Genomic DNA, 16432 nt, shown 5'->3' on the forward strand with positions numbered 1-16432 from the left:
CACCTCCCCAGAGCTGAGATTAGAAGAGGAAGTTACCGACACTTAGGTTCTAAAATTTTCTAGAAAAATATTTAATTATTTTTATTTTATGCATGTATGTGAGTGCACCTGTGTTGTGCAGTGCCACAGAGGTCAGAAGAGGGCTTCGGATTCCCCTGGGACTGGAGTTAAGGACGGTTTGTAGCTGCCATGTGGGTGCTGGGACTCGAACCCTGGTCCTCTGCAAGAGCAGTCAGTGCTCTTAACCGCTGAGCCATCCCTCCATCCCTGGTTCTAAAGTTTTTAATCTTAAAATTTTTTAAACTGATTTTTATTTTATGTGTATGAGTGCCTTGTCTGCATGTACCACAGGTATGCAATGCTTACCGAGGCCGAAAGAGGGCGTCTGATCCCCTGAAACTGGAGTTACGGTTGGTTGGTAGCCATCCTGTGCCTGCTGTGAATTGAACCCAGGTCCTCTGCAAGAGCAGCCAGTGCTCTTAATTACTGATCCATCTTCCCAGCCCTAAAATTTTTAATCTTAAAATGAGTCCCAAGCAGATATTTCCTAGCGTTGGTCCTTTATCCTGAGCTCCCAGGACACTGTGAAATACAGAGGCACCATGCTTGTTGGGGTGCAGACCTGTGCATGTTGGGGTGCCTTGTTGATACACTTATGCGGAGTGTAGCAAGACACACATGTTGGGCGTGTTTCTGTTAGCAGTGTTTGTAGTGAAGACGTGATAAGTGCACGTTGGGGTGCATAATGTAAGCTGGGTCCACAGTATTGTCTGCGCATGCTGGGGTGCAGTTGTGCAGTGTATTGGAGTGCTTTTTTTTTTTTTTTTTTTGAGACAGTGTCTCCCTGTAGCCCCAAGCTGTCCTGGAACTCACTATGTAGACCAGCCTGGCCTTGAATTCACAGAGATCCACCTGCCTCTGCCTCCCGAGTGCTGGGATTAAAGGCGTGAGCCACCACGCCCGGCTGGAGTGCATTTTTGAGATACACATATCCTGTGATATACGGGGTACACACTGTTCGGTGGTACAGATCAGGTTACAGCCACGGGGTTCTTCCCCTCGCTGCTACCGCGGTCAACACCCGCACCAGGTGTCTCCAAAGACTCCCCGACACGACCTGCAATAATAAGAATAAGGGAGCGCAGGCCACGCTTCTCTCTGCCACCTCCCAGCCCCACTAGGGCCGCTGGTTTAACCTTCCTCAGCCTGGCCAGGCGCCTGCGGCTGGAATGCTACAGCCGCACGCTAGCCAGCCTTTGGAGGAGCCTCTTCCGGAAGTGGGCGGGATAGGGCGTGGCCTAAACAATGGGGCGGGGCCTCGATTGCAGGGGTGGGGTCTTCCTGGGTGGGGTCTGGGGGAGGGACGGGCCCTTTGTGGGCGGGGCTTGACCTGCTGTCCCAGCACCCGGCGCTTTCACTCCGTTCCGCTGCTGACATGCTGCGGACGCGCGGGCTCAGGCCTGGCGCTCAGCTGTTCCTGGTCGCGCTGGGCCTTGGGTGGCGCGGGCCGGCAGGTCGAACGGCGTGCGCGGGGCGTGGGCGTGACTGGCAGCAGCCGGAGGGCCAGGACACGGGCGTGCGGGTGCACAACAGCCTTACGGGCAGGAAGGACCCGCTGATCGTGGCCCGCGCGGACGCAGTCTCCTGGTGCGTGCGCAGGGCGGAGCTGGAAGACTTGCGCCCGGGTGTACTGGTGCTGGCTCTGGGCAGTCGCCTTGGAGCATGTGCACCGGACGCGTGCACTGGGGCTTCACTACTGTGGGGTGTTGGAGCAAATCAGTCCTGGAACCGCGACGTGGAGTACCTAAAAAGTGTGTGTGTGTTTGTGTGTGTGTGTGTGTGTGTGTGTGTGTGTGTGTGTTTGTGTGTGATGGTAGTGAGAATTTAGGGCCCTTTCTTGCAGATGTGTCATGTGGTGGATCTTCATATATTCCCAGGTACAGCTGTGGACCAACTGTGTACGACCATGCACACCTTGGCCATGCCTGGTGAGTTTCCTGAATTTGAACTTTGACGCCTCAAGGGGTCATTTTGGAAAGGGTTAAGTGTTCCCTTGTTCTGAAATGTACTGAGTAATTACTACCTTCTGGGAAGTGTGAGAAAGACAGTTGGTCTCACTTGGTCTTTGAAGCTGTTCTGAGCTCTTGTACCCATTGCGCAGGTCAGGACTCTGAGGGAGGTAGTGTGGAACAGTGGGAATTAGATGTTTGTGAGGCTGATCCAGGGAACAGAATCAACTGTATGGTTCCTAGTATTCCTTAGCTCCTTGGCCTTGTACAATCACTTTCTTGCTGGAGTCCTGAATCTTTTTCTTGAAGACTCCATGACAATAGCCCAGGGTTTGGAATCTTCATGGCAGTTTCAGGAAGTGCTGTCTATAAGTACTCTTAGGCACAGCACCAGACTTGTGACGTGTTGCTAGTCCTTAACCATTACTGAGGGTGGTAACTTGCTGTGTAGACCAGGGTGGTCACAGTCTCACAGAGATTCACCTGCCTCTGTCTCTCAAGTGCTGGAATTAAAGGTGCACACCACCATGCCTGGCATAAATAAGATAATTTTTAAATTAAAAGTAAATGAATCAAGGTGATGATTTTGTGCATCAAAGACAGCTCAACACTTTTTGTTTTCCTTTCAGCTCATACGTTAGATTTGATATCATCCGAAGGATTCTGACCAAGGTGTTTGGATGCAATGTGGTCATGGCGATGAGCATCACAGATGTGGATGATAAAATAATCAAAAGAGCTAATGAGGTAGGCATAGATGCTTTACTTTGATTGGTGACCCGATGGCTAAGTGGCTTCACTGATTTGTATTTTCCTAGTAGACATAATGCTTATGTAGCCCAGTGAGAGCAACTCCTTACGGAGACACCAGCAGGTTATCAATATTTTCCCTGTATAGGAATAAGTGGATGGAATTGTGGGGATGCAGCCCTCTCTGGTGGTGTCCCCTCTTTTGACCCGTCTGGGGTCCTCCTCTGTTAGAAGTACCTTGCTCCGTTCTCTACCAAGGCGTTGGGCCCCAGGCTCTGGACCTTGGACACCTCTGTACTTCTGCTCTGACGCCTCTTGTTTCCATGTTTCTTTTTCTGTTTTATTGTTAGACAGAGTCTCACTTTGTAACCCAGGTTTATCTCTAGATCCTCCTGTCTCAGCTTCCCAAATGCTGCAGTCTGTTTCTTGATCACCAGGAAGTGAAGTTTATTCTGTCACCATTTCAGTCTGGGAACCTGGGTTCTGTTCCCAGCACCCATATGGCAGACAGCTTACAACCATCTGTAACTCGCGTTCCAGGGAATCTGACAGTCTCTCCTGGCCTCTGCAGGCATTGCACACGTGGGTGCACTTATATTCATGCAGGTAGAACACTCATATACATTCTTTTTTTAATTTTTAAAATGATTTAACATTTAAAATTTTTTTATTTTCATTTTAAAAATTTATGTGTGTTTTTTGCCTCCATGTAAGTGCACCATGCACATGCAATACCCTTGGAGGTTAGAAGGCATTGGGAATTACCTGGAACTGGAGTTATAGATGGTTATTAGCCACCATGTAGGTGTTGGGAACCAAACCTGAGTCCTCTGCTAGAACAGGCTGTGTTCTTAACCACTGAGCTGTCCTTCCAGCCTCTTTCTTCGTCAGTTTTGCTACTGTTATAGATTATAGTTGTCCTTTCTCAGCCTCAGTTTCTCTTTCCAAAGTGTCATTTGAGGTAAAAAATATGAAGGAGAAAATTCCAGAAACAAGTAATTTCTACAGTTTTAGTTGCATGCTGTTCTGAGCAGTGATGGTGTGTTGCTGTGTCCACCTAGGATGTGAATCCTCACTCTGCTCTGGCTGTGCACGTGGTGTGTGCTGTCTGAGCATCGTTCAGTTAGGCAAGGGCCAGGTTCTCAGACCCACTATCACAGTGTTGCTGCTGGTATCTTGTGTGGCCTCAAGCCCCCAGAGTGATAATGTTGATATTTACACGTGCCAGAGAAGCTGTGGTAGTTGTTATGTTGTTGTTATTACATTTATTTGTTGTGTATGTGTGTATGTGCATAGGCACATGCATAATACAGTGTGTATATGGAGGTCACAGGACAGTGTGTCGGACTCGATTGTCTCCTTCTACTATGTGGGTCCCAGGGATCTGAACTCAGGCATCAGGCTTTGGTGGCAAGTGCCTGTACCCTTTGAGGCATCTTGCTGGTCCTATTTTTACTTACATTTTTTTGCTTTGCTGGGGATTGTATCCAAGGACTTGCATATTAAAAGTGAGCAAGCGCTCTACTACTGAGCTACACCCTAGTCTCATTTCTTGTATTTTATCATCAATTATTGTTATCTCTTTGTGCCTAGTTTAGAAATGAGTTTATCATAGGTATGTATTGGTACACAGGACTCAGTACTCTGTGGTTTCAGACATCCACAGTGATCTTAAGTATATCTTCCAGCATTTTTCCTCAGGATAGTGTCTTACTTCAATATAATAAATCATGTATCTAAAACTGTAGTCGTGGGCTGGAAAGATGGCTAAGTAGTTAACACTTCTTGATCTTGTGGAGGACCTGAGTTCTGTTCCCAGCACCCACATCAGGCTGACAACTGCCTGTACCTCTAGCTCTAGGGGATCTGACACCCTCTTCTGGCCATGTGGGTACCTGTACATACCTCTGCACAGATATACATGCATATACATAATTTAAAAATATGAATAAGGGACTGGAGAGATGGCTCAGTGGTTAAGAGCACTGTGTTTGCAGAGGACCTAGGTTTGATCCCTAGCACCAAATGGTGACTTACAACCATTTGTAACTCCAGTACTAGGGGATCTAATGCCCTCTTCTGACCTCCGTTGGCATTGTACACTATGGTGCTCTTACACACATGGAGGCAGTACACTCTTATTACATAAAATAAAAAATAATAAAATATTAAAAAATAAGAATAAATCTTAGAAAAACACAGTTATAGTTATAAAAACATCTAATTCAGTATTTAGCAAAAAGACTAGTTTTTTAATTTTTATTTTTACTAATGTTTAGCTATGGTCTCGTGCTTCCCAATCTGGCCTTGACCTTGCCATGTAACCAAGGATGACTTGGAACTTTTTTGTGTGTTTGTTTGCGTGCCTATGTGTGCAAAAGCCAGAAGGCAACTTTGGGTGTTGTCCTTGGCTCTGTTCCCCCCCCCCTTTTTTTCTTTTTGTCTTTTTGAGACAGGGTCTCCCTGTAGCCCCAGCTGTCCTGGAACTCACTATGTAGACCAGGCTGGCCTTGAACTCACAGAGATCTGCCTGCCTCTGCCTCCTGAGTGCTGGGATTAAAGGCATGCGCCACCATACCCGGCTGTCCCCCCCTTTTTTAATGAAACAGAATCTCGCATTGGCCTGGAACTCACCAACTGTTCCAGCCTGGCTCACCAGGGGGCCCCAGGGATCCACCTGTTCCTGCTTCCCCAGCACTGAGATTACAAACAATTATTACCATGCCCAACTTTTCTATGTTGGTTCTGGGTGTCAAACTCGGTCCTCAGGCAAGTACTTTTCTCACTGAGGTATCTCCCCAGCCCTGAGCTTGAACTCCAGACCTTCCTGCTTCGACCTCTTCAGTGCTGGGGTTACAAGTATGCACCATTACACTTAATTTTTTCAGTGCTGAGGTTGGAACCCAGGGCTCTGTAAATGCTAGGCAAGTACTCTGCCAGCTAAGCTCCATCCCTAGCCCCTTTTACCATTTTTAGTGGCGTAAAATAAAGTTTGCTGTCTTACCAATTGTTTGGGGGGGCGGCATTCTTTTTTGAGACAGGGTCTCCCAGTCGCCTCAGCTGGCCTGGAACTCATTATGTAGACCAGGCTGGCCTTGAACTCATGGATTCTGCCTGCCTCTGCCTCCCAAGTGCTGGGATTAAAGGCTTGCGCCACCATGCCTGGCTTATTTATTATTTTTATTTTTGTGTATATAAGTGTATTGCCTGCTTGTGTGTGAGTACACCCATGTCATGGAATGCCTGCAGAGATCAGAAGAGGGTGTCAGATCCCCTGGAACTAGAGTTATGGATGGTTGTTAGCTGCCATGTGGGTGCTGGGAATCGAACCCAGGTCCTCTGCAAGAGCAGCCAGAGCTCTTAACCGCTGAGCCATCTCTCCAGCCCCCTCTTTTTCATGCTGAGTAATACTCCTTTGCATGGATGGACTACATTTTCTGCCTTCTAGCTGTTGACATCTGGGTTGATTCTAATGCAAGTTCTTTAAGGAGGGCTGAGATTTTTGCATGCTATCTACTATAAGACTTGCATTTAAAGTACTTTAGATCACAACATTACACCTTTCTGAATTGTTCCCTTGACTTTGTCTTTTTGAGACAGGGTCTCCCTGTAGCCCCAGCTGTCCTGGAATTCACTGTGTAGACCAGGCTTTGTTCAAGACCAGGCCTTGAACTCACAGAGATCTGCCTGCCTCTGCCTCCCGAGTGCTGGGATTAAAGGCATGCGCCACCATGCCTGGCTTTGACTTTAATTTTTAAAAATTTTTATTTATTTTTATTTTATGTGTATGAGTATTTTTGCCTGCATGTATATGTGCACCAGTGCATGCAGTGCCTAGGGGGGCCAGAAGAGGGTGTCAGATCCCCTGGAACTGGAGTTATAGACGTAGCCACCATAGGGATGCTGGGAACTGAACCCAGGTCCTCTGCAACCAGTGCTTTTAACCGCTGAGCCATCTCTTCAGCCCCATTGACTTTAATTTTTGACACAGTTTTCTAGTTTGCCAGGGATAAAAGCCACAGATTTGAACAGGACTGGGGTAAGAATTTTGACAGGTCTGATATATTTGTATGTCATTTTATCTTTAAAAAAATCAGCCAGGCATGGTGGCACACACCTTTACTCCCAGCAGTTGGGAGGCAGAGGCAGGCGGATCTCTGTGAGTTCAAGGCCAGCCTAGTCTACATAGCGAGTTCCAGGTCAGCTGGGGCTACATGTAGACCCTGTCTCAAAAAGATCAACAACAACAACAACAACAAAAATCATACTCTGTTCAGTGATTCAAGCCAGAATCACGGAAGCAAATACTGGACTCCTTTAAAGACTTGCATTGTATATTGTGTGTGATGGTGGGTGAGAACAGCTCTTTCCTCGTGTACCATGTGACCAACTGCAGAGGAATTTAATTCAACTCTAACTTTCAAAGAATATTGAGGATAGAGTAGCCCTACCAGATGTTAAGACATGCCTGAAAAGCTATAGAAAAAATTTTATGTTTATACATAAAAGACATATGCATGCTATTTCTGTGTGTGTGTGTGTGTGTGTGTGTGTGTGTGTATGTATGTATGCTTGCTTCCGCTGGACTGTACATGACCATTCCCTTAGAATCAGAACAGCTGTGCTCGCCTGCATGAGACCCTCACAAGATCTATCCTACTAACATTCTCTCTTGGGGGGACAGGGGAGGCCCCCAAGTCTTATGAGAGCCTCTCCCTGCGGGGGGTTCAAACCAGCGACCCCCATGCAGTGATGATTGGGGATGAGTAAGCACGCCATTCGCCAGCCCATGCCACCCCCAGTACCGGGAACACTCAGGCGCAACGAGGAGCCTAGTCAAGCAGGGACTCATTTATTGCAGGTGTTACAGAGTTTATAAAGGCATCTGGAAATACCCCTCCCCCCTGAGGGTTTGTCTTAAGGATGGTCACCGGCTGATCATGCACTCCTCAGCAGTGCGGAAGTATCCGTCAGACTTTCAAAACAAGTCAGGCTGTGCCGGGTAACTTCCTCTTGGACCCCTGCAAGGCGGGGCCTTTAGGTCCCCACATCTCCCGATGCCTCTCCTCTCCCTGAGATTATGAAACAGGTGAACAGTTGGCTGGGATGGCATTCCTTGGTGGTGTAGCTAACAGTAAGTTATGTAGCAGGTTTCACAGTTGCATAGCTGAGTCACCCATGCTCCTGTAAGGAGCCCCAATAAACTCATTAGTTCACCAAGATGGACTTAGATAGAGTCTTTCCTTTGGTCTGTTGATGCCTGCTCTGTGCCTCTTTACATCTCCCCAGAGAGTTTCACAGCACCACAGATGTGTGTCTCTGTGTGTGTATATCTGTGTGTGTGTGTATATATACATCTGTGTATGTATGTGTGTGTTTGTATATGTGTGTGCCTCTGTATGTGTGCATATGTGTGTATGCCCATGTTTATGTGTTTGTGTCTATGTATGACTATATTTTTGAATGAGTTTATTGTGGAAGAACTGATGTACAGTAGGTTGAATGTGTTGTTTCCAAGGCGCATAGCTCGATGGGAATTAAAGTGGTTGTACTATCTCCCCAAAGTATCCTCTGTCCCTTCCTCCGTCCTCTCTCTGCCCATTTCCACTTCCCATTTCCAGATAACCCCTATCTGCCTTCTGTCCCTGTGAAAACTGTAGCAGATAATCATTCATAAGGGAGCATGAATAAACAAATAATGGAAAATACTAGGGAGTCCAAAAATAGACATACAGTTAATGGGAATTTGTTTTGTGATAAAAGATGGCATTTGAAGTCATTGGGATGGGAGTTGAATTACTCAGTAAATAGTGTTGACAGTTGGGTAGCCATCTGGAGAAAACACAAACCCAAGTTGGACATGTGTCTCATAGCCAACTAAAGGCAGAGCAGGAGAGGAATGGAGCTATAGATTCCTAGCAGAAACCCCAGGATGCTTCTGTGGCTCCTGTGGAGGCCTTCTCAGTTTGTTTCCGTTCACAAAAGCCATTTATGGAAAGATTCAGAGATATAAAAGATTGTAAAATATAAGCAAAGTTTTTTTCTGTGCTATGCATAACCATGTTAGAAAGAAATTGGGATGAGTATTATAGTGCCAGCAAGATGGCTCAGCAGGTAAAAGCACTTGCTCACAAGCCTGAATTCTATCCCCGGATACCACAGTAGGAGACAACTGACTCCTGAAAGTTGTCCTCTGACCTCCACATGCATACTGTGTTATGTGCATGCTGTGGCACATACATACACATGGACACAAAAAGATCTTTAAGAAGAGATGCATATCAGATGTAAAGGTTAATTTTTTTCTAAATTTTTATCAGAAGATATAATTTACTGAATGAGAACTAATAGAGTGTTGGCTAGAGGGCTCAATGGATAAAGGGGCTTATCGCCAAGCCTGATGATCTGAGTTTGATCCCTGGGACCCATGTGGTGGAAGAGAGAACTGATTCCACAAAGCTGTCCCCTGACTTCCACAGGTATACCATTGCATGCATGTCTACACACATACACAGTAAATAAATACTAAAAATTAAAAAAGAGAACTAATGAAAGATGAGGGTCTGGCGAGATGGCTCCACTGTTAAAAGCACTGGATGCTCTTGTAGAGGACCCTGGTTTGGTTCCTAGCAACCACATGGCCTCTAACAACTATCTGTAACTCCAGTTGCAGGAGGCCATCTTCCTCTTTTGGCCTCCTTAGGCAAGGCATTCCACACATGGGTGTACTTACATGCACGCAAAACTCATACACATAAAATAAAAATAAATTTAAAAAAGAAAGATGAAAGATAAGATCAAAATAAGAATGAAACTCAATAGAAATGGTTAAATGTGTAGAAATGTGCAAAAACATGTAAACATGTTACATGTGCACAACATGTAAAAATACTTCCTACCAATCAGTAAGAGAAAGACCCACAACTCAACAGAAAATGGGGAGTTCCAGACCACTTAATAAAAAGGGTCTAGACATGAGAAGATTCTCTGACTCACTCAAAATAAGAAAGATAAAAATCACAGCAGAAGGCACTGAGGTGTTGTGTTGACAAGGTCTGGCAGTGTGCCCGTGTGCTGGGGAGGGTAGGGGAAGTGGCCTCTGGGGCAGCTGGTCAGGCATCAGTCAGTCACTTCTGCAGGAGGCAGTCTGGTGATGTCAGTACTGTGTACAGTTGCCATTTACATCTACTCAGAGGTGTCCTGGGAAAGGCTGGGTGTGCAGTGGTGTTTGCAATAGCTGAGGCAGGCATACACTAGGAAGGACAGGGAAGTGGGGCTCAGGTAGTCTGGCATAGCACATATCCCCTCAGTGCTGTGTCGTCTCTGGAATGCAACTGGAGGCAGAGCAGGGCATAGAATGTGCCCCCTCTGTGGAGTCAAGACAAAGACAAGGACCCTGCGCTCATGCTCACTAGACATAGCCATGCATGCCACATGCATGCTTGGATAACCAGTCAGCATTTCTGTAAGGGAAGTCGAGCTTGGGGCTGTTTAAGGTTGTTTGAATTCCTCTGGGCATGAATTGTCTTCAAAAAAATAAAATTAGAAATAGATAAAAGTAAATTGCGGGTCTTTTCATCCCAAATTGCACAGTATTTGAAACTTACAAGGTGGCAAAAAGATGCTGAATTCTCAGACTTTGGTTCTGGTCTCTGTTCCCTGGATAGACATGGTAACTGACTGCTGTTCTAAAAATTTGCTTTGTCCTTAGACTGTCCCTGGAGAAAGGGTGTGCACCTGTGCCAGGTGCTGTGAACTCCCTCTCATCACTGTGATATTGGCATGTTTTCTCTTTGTGGAACTGTCTCACCTCTACACACTGCATCTTCCCAGCAGTCTAAAGAGTTACTGGATGAACCAGAGGCTGAAGGTTCTGGCTTAGGGATGGGCCCAAGTCCACAGAGTTGGAAAGAGCTGGTGGCAGTTCCTGGGTCACCAGACATCTTCAGTCAATACCCTCTTGTTGTGGTTTCTGGGGTGACTGCTACTTTAAAGCAGTGGGCAGGAGGGTGGCCACCTGGCCCCCAACATGGCATTGAGAAGCTTGAAAAAACTTCTTAATTCTCCAGAGCAAAAACTTCTTTTTCTTTTTCTTTGTTTTGTTTTGGTTTTTTGAGCTAAGGTCTCCCTGTAGCTCCAGCTGACCTGAAACTATGTAGCCCAGGCTGGCCTCCAACTTAAGAGATTTGCCTTCCGAGTGCTGGGATATGAAAAGGAAACATTTCACGGGTGTATAAGTATGCTTGGCGCAGGACAGGTGACAGTTCACACAGAAAGTACTGCATAAATGCTAGCCAAGTGTCACATGTGGATTACTTGTTCCAGCACACAATAGGTGGTACATAAATGCTGAGTATAGGTGGATTTTGGATTCTTGTGCAAGGTGTTCGTGAAGTCTTGCATTTATTTTGAGATTTTTTTTAATTTATATTTTTTGGTCTTTTTGAGACAGGGTCTCCCTATAGCCCCAGCTGGCCTTGAACTCACAGAGTTCACCTGCCTCTGCCTCTCATGTGCTAGGATTAAAGGTGTGTGCCACCACCACACAGCCTTATTTATATTTATTTTATGTGTGTGTTTTGCCTGTATGTATGTGCACCATGTGTGTGCAGTTCCTGAGGAGGCCAGAAGAGGGCATTGGATTTCTCTCCTAGAGCTGAAATTACAGACTGTTCTTGCAGAAGATCCGGGTTTGAATCCCAGCACCCACATGGCAGCTAACAACTGTCCATAACTCCAGTTCCAGGGTATCTGACAAGCCTCTTCTGTCCTCTGCAGGCATTGCATGACACAGGTGCACTTACCTACACACAGGCATAACACTCATACACATAAAAATAAAATATTTTCAAAAAATATTTATTCTTTGATAATTTCATGCATATATAAATTAACTTGATCAAAACTATCCTAACACCCGCCCCCCCCCCCCCACCCCCCCATGCTCCTTCTATCTTCAGGTCCTTTTGTTCTTTTGTTTATAACCAACTGAGTGCTACCTGCAGGGGCATGGACAGCCTACCAGTGGCCACACTCCTGAAGAAAAATGACTTCCCCTCCCCGAAAGGCCATCAGTTGCCAATAGTTCCTCAGTTAAGGGTGGAGCCTCATGGCCCCTACCCCATCCTTGATGGAATAATTGCAAAGGCTTCTGAGTCAGAACTTTGTGTCTCTTCTGCTTGCGGTGGACTGTCTGCTGGAAAGACTGGCTTTGGATCCCACCTTCGCTGAGAATCCAACAGGCACCAAATACCCATGTCCCCAAATATACTGCTGTGGTGGCCTCCCACATCCTCAGGAGCCCAGCTCAAAGACCAGCCCCAGGACCATTAGTCCCTATCCCTGATTAGTGTGTTGTTATTTTTGAAGAGCTCTATAAGGCATTATAACCTTTTCTTCCTGCTGTAGATTAAGGGGTGAGATAGAACTCACACTGATTATTGTGTAGGGTAGATTGCTGATGCCCTCATTTTAGAAAGGGGAGGGACTTTTTTTTTTTTTTTTTAAAGAAAAGATACAGTAGAAATCAAAATACCTTTTGAGCTATTAGAGTATGTGTAACACCTAAAATCAATGCCCCTTCTGGAGGCTGAACCCCAGGGGGCACATGGCTACCATCCTTTCTCAGGGGTGGTTGGGAACGTGAGTCTGCTTTGGTGGGTCTGCGTGAGACCATCCAGGTATGCTAATGTGCTTGTCTGACTCTTCTGCAGATGAATGTGTCACCTGCTTCTCTCGCCAGTCTTTATGAGGAAGATTTTAAGCAGGACATGGCGGCCCTGAAGGTAAGGGGTTGACTCTTCTGTGACGGGCAGTGGTGGCTGACCAAGAACAACCCAATTCTAGTACCTGAGGACAGGCCCTGTGGTCTAAGTACAGCACAGAGATCTGGACTGTGGAGTGCACCCTACTGTGGACTTGGTGAACAGAGGGAGCCGGTCCAGACAGTGGACTTGGTGAATGGAGGGAGCTGGTCCAGACTGTGGACTTGGTGAATGGAGGGAGCTGGTCCAGACTGTGGACTTGGTGAATGGAGGGAGCTGGTCCAGACAGTGGACTTTGTGAATAGAGGGAGCCGGTCCAGACAGTGGACTTGGTGAATAGAGGGAGCTGGTCCAGACTGTGGACTTGGTGAATGGAGGGAGCTGGTCTAGACTGTGGACTTGGTGAATGGAGGGAGCTGGTCCAGACTGTGGACTTGGTGAATGGAGGGAGCTGGTCCAGACTGTGGACTTGGTGAATGGAGGGAGCTGGTCCAGACTGTGGACTTGGTGAATGGAGGGAGCTGGTCCAGACTGTGGACTTGGTGAATGGAGGGAGCTGGTCCAGACTGTGGACTTGGTGAATGGAGGGAGCTGGTCCAGACTGTGGACTTGGTGAATGGAGGGAGCTGGTCCAGACTGTGGACTTGGTGAATGGAGGGAGCTGGTCCAGACTGTGGACTTGGTGAATGGAGGGAGTTGGTCCAGACTGTGGACTTGGTGAATGGAGGGAGCTGGTCCAGACTGTGGACTTGGTGAATGGAGGGAGCTGGTCCAGATGAGCTGGGTCCCTGCAGTTTGTTCTGAAGGAGGGGACAGAGAGTAGGAGGAAGGGAGCAAAGGAAGGAAGGAGGGAGGGAAGGAAGAGACAAGGTGATTTACCTTTGCTAGACTGTCCCTGGTTTATCTTACACTTCTACAGATTGAGCCACGTTCCTGGCTGTCAAACTCCATGTTTCCCTTTGGTAGCCTTGTCTCTTGAGAATTTATTGGGAAACTGGGAAAAGCTGACTGGGTCACTGGGGCATCATGGTGGTTATGACTCAAGATGGCTGCCTCCTTGTTAAGCTGAGTCTGTGCACAACCCCTGTGAACTTGAAAACCACCTGTGGTTATGTCTCTGCTTCCTCCCAGGTTCTCCCGCCCACAGTGTACTTGAGAGTCACCGAAAATATCCCTCAGATTATTTCTTTTATCAAGGGCATCATGGCTCATGGTCATGCATATTCGACAGCCAAAGGTAGGGTTAATGCTGATACTGATCATTGGTTGACACTGGTATAACGCTTAGATGCAGGGCACACCTCAGTTAGAATGTTTTGGTGCTTTGTTGCTGTTGATGTGAGGTTCTTTGTTGTGCTGAGTCTGTAAAACTGTCCAGTTCATTAAAAAAATATTTTTGAAGTTACTTTTATTTATGTATATGTGTACATACCTGTATGAGTGAATGTCACATGTATGGATGTCTGTAGAGGCCAGAAGAGGATGTTGGGTCCCTTGGAGCTGCAGTTAGAGGCAATTATAAGCCACCCACAGTGGGTGCTGGGAACCAAATTCAGGTCCTCTGGAAGAGCAAGTGCTGTTAGCTGCTGAGCCATCTCTCCAACCCCTACTCTTTGTCCCCCTATTAGAAAGAATTGTCTCAACATTTTGCAAAGAACTCTTGTGTTTTCACTTTTACACCTGCTGTTCATGTTGCATCCAGAAAATGTGGTGGTGTTGTTTTAAATTATGGCTAGGCTGGGCATGGTGGCAGATGTCTTTAATCCCAGCACTTGGGAGGCAGAGGCAGGCGGATCTCTGTGAGTTCAAGGCCAGCCTGGTCTACATAGTGAGTTCCAGGCCAGCTTGGGCTACAGGGAAACCCTGTCTCAAAAAGACCAAAAAAAAAAGGGGGCGGGGGGGGGCTAGATGGCAGCCAAGCACCATCTTCTGTGTTGAACTTGTAACTGTTGGACATTAGTTAGGCTTGCACACATGCGGCTGCTGTTGGGCAAGGTTGAACTCATGCTGTCTGTGTGAACAGGCAGTGTCTACTTCGATCTGCGCTCAAGAGGGGACAAGTATGGTAAACTCGTCAATGTGACGCCCGGTGCGACTGGAGAACCAGGTGGGTGACTGAGTGTCCCTGTGAGCCTGAACTTCTGAGTGTGGGTTCTGGAGCTTGGGGAATCTTGGGCCCACTGGGGGACCTTAACCCTCCTCTGATTATATGCTATAGAGTTGAAAAATTTCTTCGAATAGATGAACTAGCAGAGGACAGAGTATGAACAGAAGCCCAGCATCCTGTGCCTTCCCCCTGTACCCCACTCTGCCTCCAGCTGTGCTTCCCTCTTCTGCCTCCTTCTGGGGTTTTCTTTGGTAGAAAATATACATGCATGTCAGTATAACCCTCTTCTAATGGTTGCTGTTATACGCTAAATTCCCAGCATATGTCAATCTGTTCTTGTGCTCCAACAAGTTTTTAGGTCAAAATTACTTTTTTTTTGGTCTTTTTGAGACAGGGTCACCCCGTAGCCCCAGCTGTCCTGGAACTGACTATGTAGACCAGGCTGGCCTTGAACTCACAGAGATCCGCCTGCTTCTGCCTCCCGAGTGCTGGGATTAAAGGAGTGTGCCACCATGCCTAGCCAAAATTACTTTTATGGAGAAGAAAGAATATATAGAACTGAACTTAAATTTCTATTTCTTTTTTTATTTGTTTGTGTTTTTTGAGACAGGGTCTCCCTATAACCCCAGCTAGCCTGGAACTCACTATGTGGACCAGGCCAGCCTTGAACTCACAGAGATCCACCTACCTCTGCTTCCTGAGTGATAACTCTAATTTTTGATAGCACTGTTTTCTTAGCTCTCAGAAATGGTATTTGTTACTTTTCCCCAATCAATAGCCTTCTGTGCTCCCCTCCCTAACAAGGGCCAGAACAGAACATTCTGGGCCATCCTCACTTGTAAGCTGTCGCTCAAGGCAGGCATTGGGTTGTGCCTTCCAAATGGAGGAGGGCTTCAGAAGAGTTACTCAGCAAGTTACTTTTATATTTGGTTTTGTGGGGCAGGCTTTCCTGTAGCCTAGGTTAGCTGGGAACTTGCTATAGAGCAGAGGATGACCTTGAACTTCTGATTCTCCTGCTTCCACCCAAATATAAAAAAGTATAGGATTGCAGTGTGTGCCACCATGCCCAGCTTTTCATTTTATTTTCATAGACTTTGTTTTTTTTTAGAGCTACTTTGAATTTACAACCCAATTAAATGAAGATAGAGACTTCCCATCTGACCTCTTCCCCTGCTAACTCCTCCCACCACCATCACCCCCTGAGCAGGCCTTGCATCACACCAGTATGCCTGCAGTGATTCCCCCAAGTGTCAGAGTCTGCTGTTCATGGGGCTCTCCTTGGTGTGGACACTCTGTGGGTTTGGACAGATGCATAATGTCCTGTTCCCACACAACAAGGCATGTGCAGTGGTTCTCTCTCTAAGTCATCCCTGCCCCTCCCACCCACACCCCTCCCCAACCCCTGGCAACATTTCACCAGCTCCATAGCTTTGCTTATCCAGATTGACTTCTTTCTGTCAGTAATATGCTTCTTTTTTTGTTTTTTTGGAGATATGCTATGGCTATGTAGCCCTGGCTAGCCTGGCACTAATTATGTAGCCCAAGCTAGCCTTCAATGCAGTCTTCCTGACTCCTGAGTACTGAGATTAGAGACATGCACCACCATGCCCAACTAGTAATGTGCTTTTAAGGTTGCTCTGTCTTCTGTGGTTTGGTATCTTGCCTCTCTTTAATCTTGAATAATGCTGTGTTGCCCACGTGCTCCATTGTCTGGGTGCTCCGATGTCTGGGTGCTCCGTTGTCTGGGTGCTCCGATGTCTGGGTGCTCCGTTGTCTGGGTGCTCCGATGTCTGGGTGCTCCG

The 16432-nt window shown here is 46.8% G+C and overlaps 1 protein-coding gene across 5 annotated transcripts in view; it reads left to right on the forward strand.

The window, feature by feature from the left end:
* Window positions 1-1384: 1384 nt before the first annotated feature.
* The window catches only part of Cars2 (cysteinyl-tRNA synthetase 2, mitochondrial), a 43722-nt gene continuing 28674 nt past the window's right edge, over window positions 1385-16432 (forward strand). For 4 of the 5 annotated variants that reach the window (XM_008855184.3, XM_008855182.3, XM_008855185.3 and 1 more), the window contains exons 1-6: window positions 1385-1647; window positions 1938-1988; window positions 2639-2756; window positions 12473-12544; window positions 13655-13760; window positions 14547-14630. In XM_008855184.3, the coding sequence (XP_008853406.1) occupies window positions 1436-1647; window positions 1938-1988; window positions 2639-2756; window positions 12473-12544; window positions 13655-13760; window positions 14547-14630 (643 nt within the window). In that variant the 5' untranslated portion in view covers window positions 1385-1435. The other variant, XM_029557221.1, reaches the window with a different exon arrangement.

This window comes from Nannospalax galili, unplaced genomic scaffold (assembly GCF_000622305.1).
Source record: "Nannospalax galili isolate Female #2095 unplaced genomic scaffold, S.galili_v1.0 scaffold267, whole genome shotgun sequence".
Lineage (NCBI taxonomy): Eukaryota > Metazoa > Chordata > Mammalia > Rodentia > Spalacidae > Nannospalax > Nannospalax galili.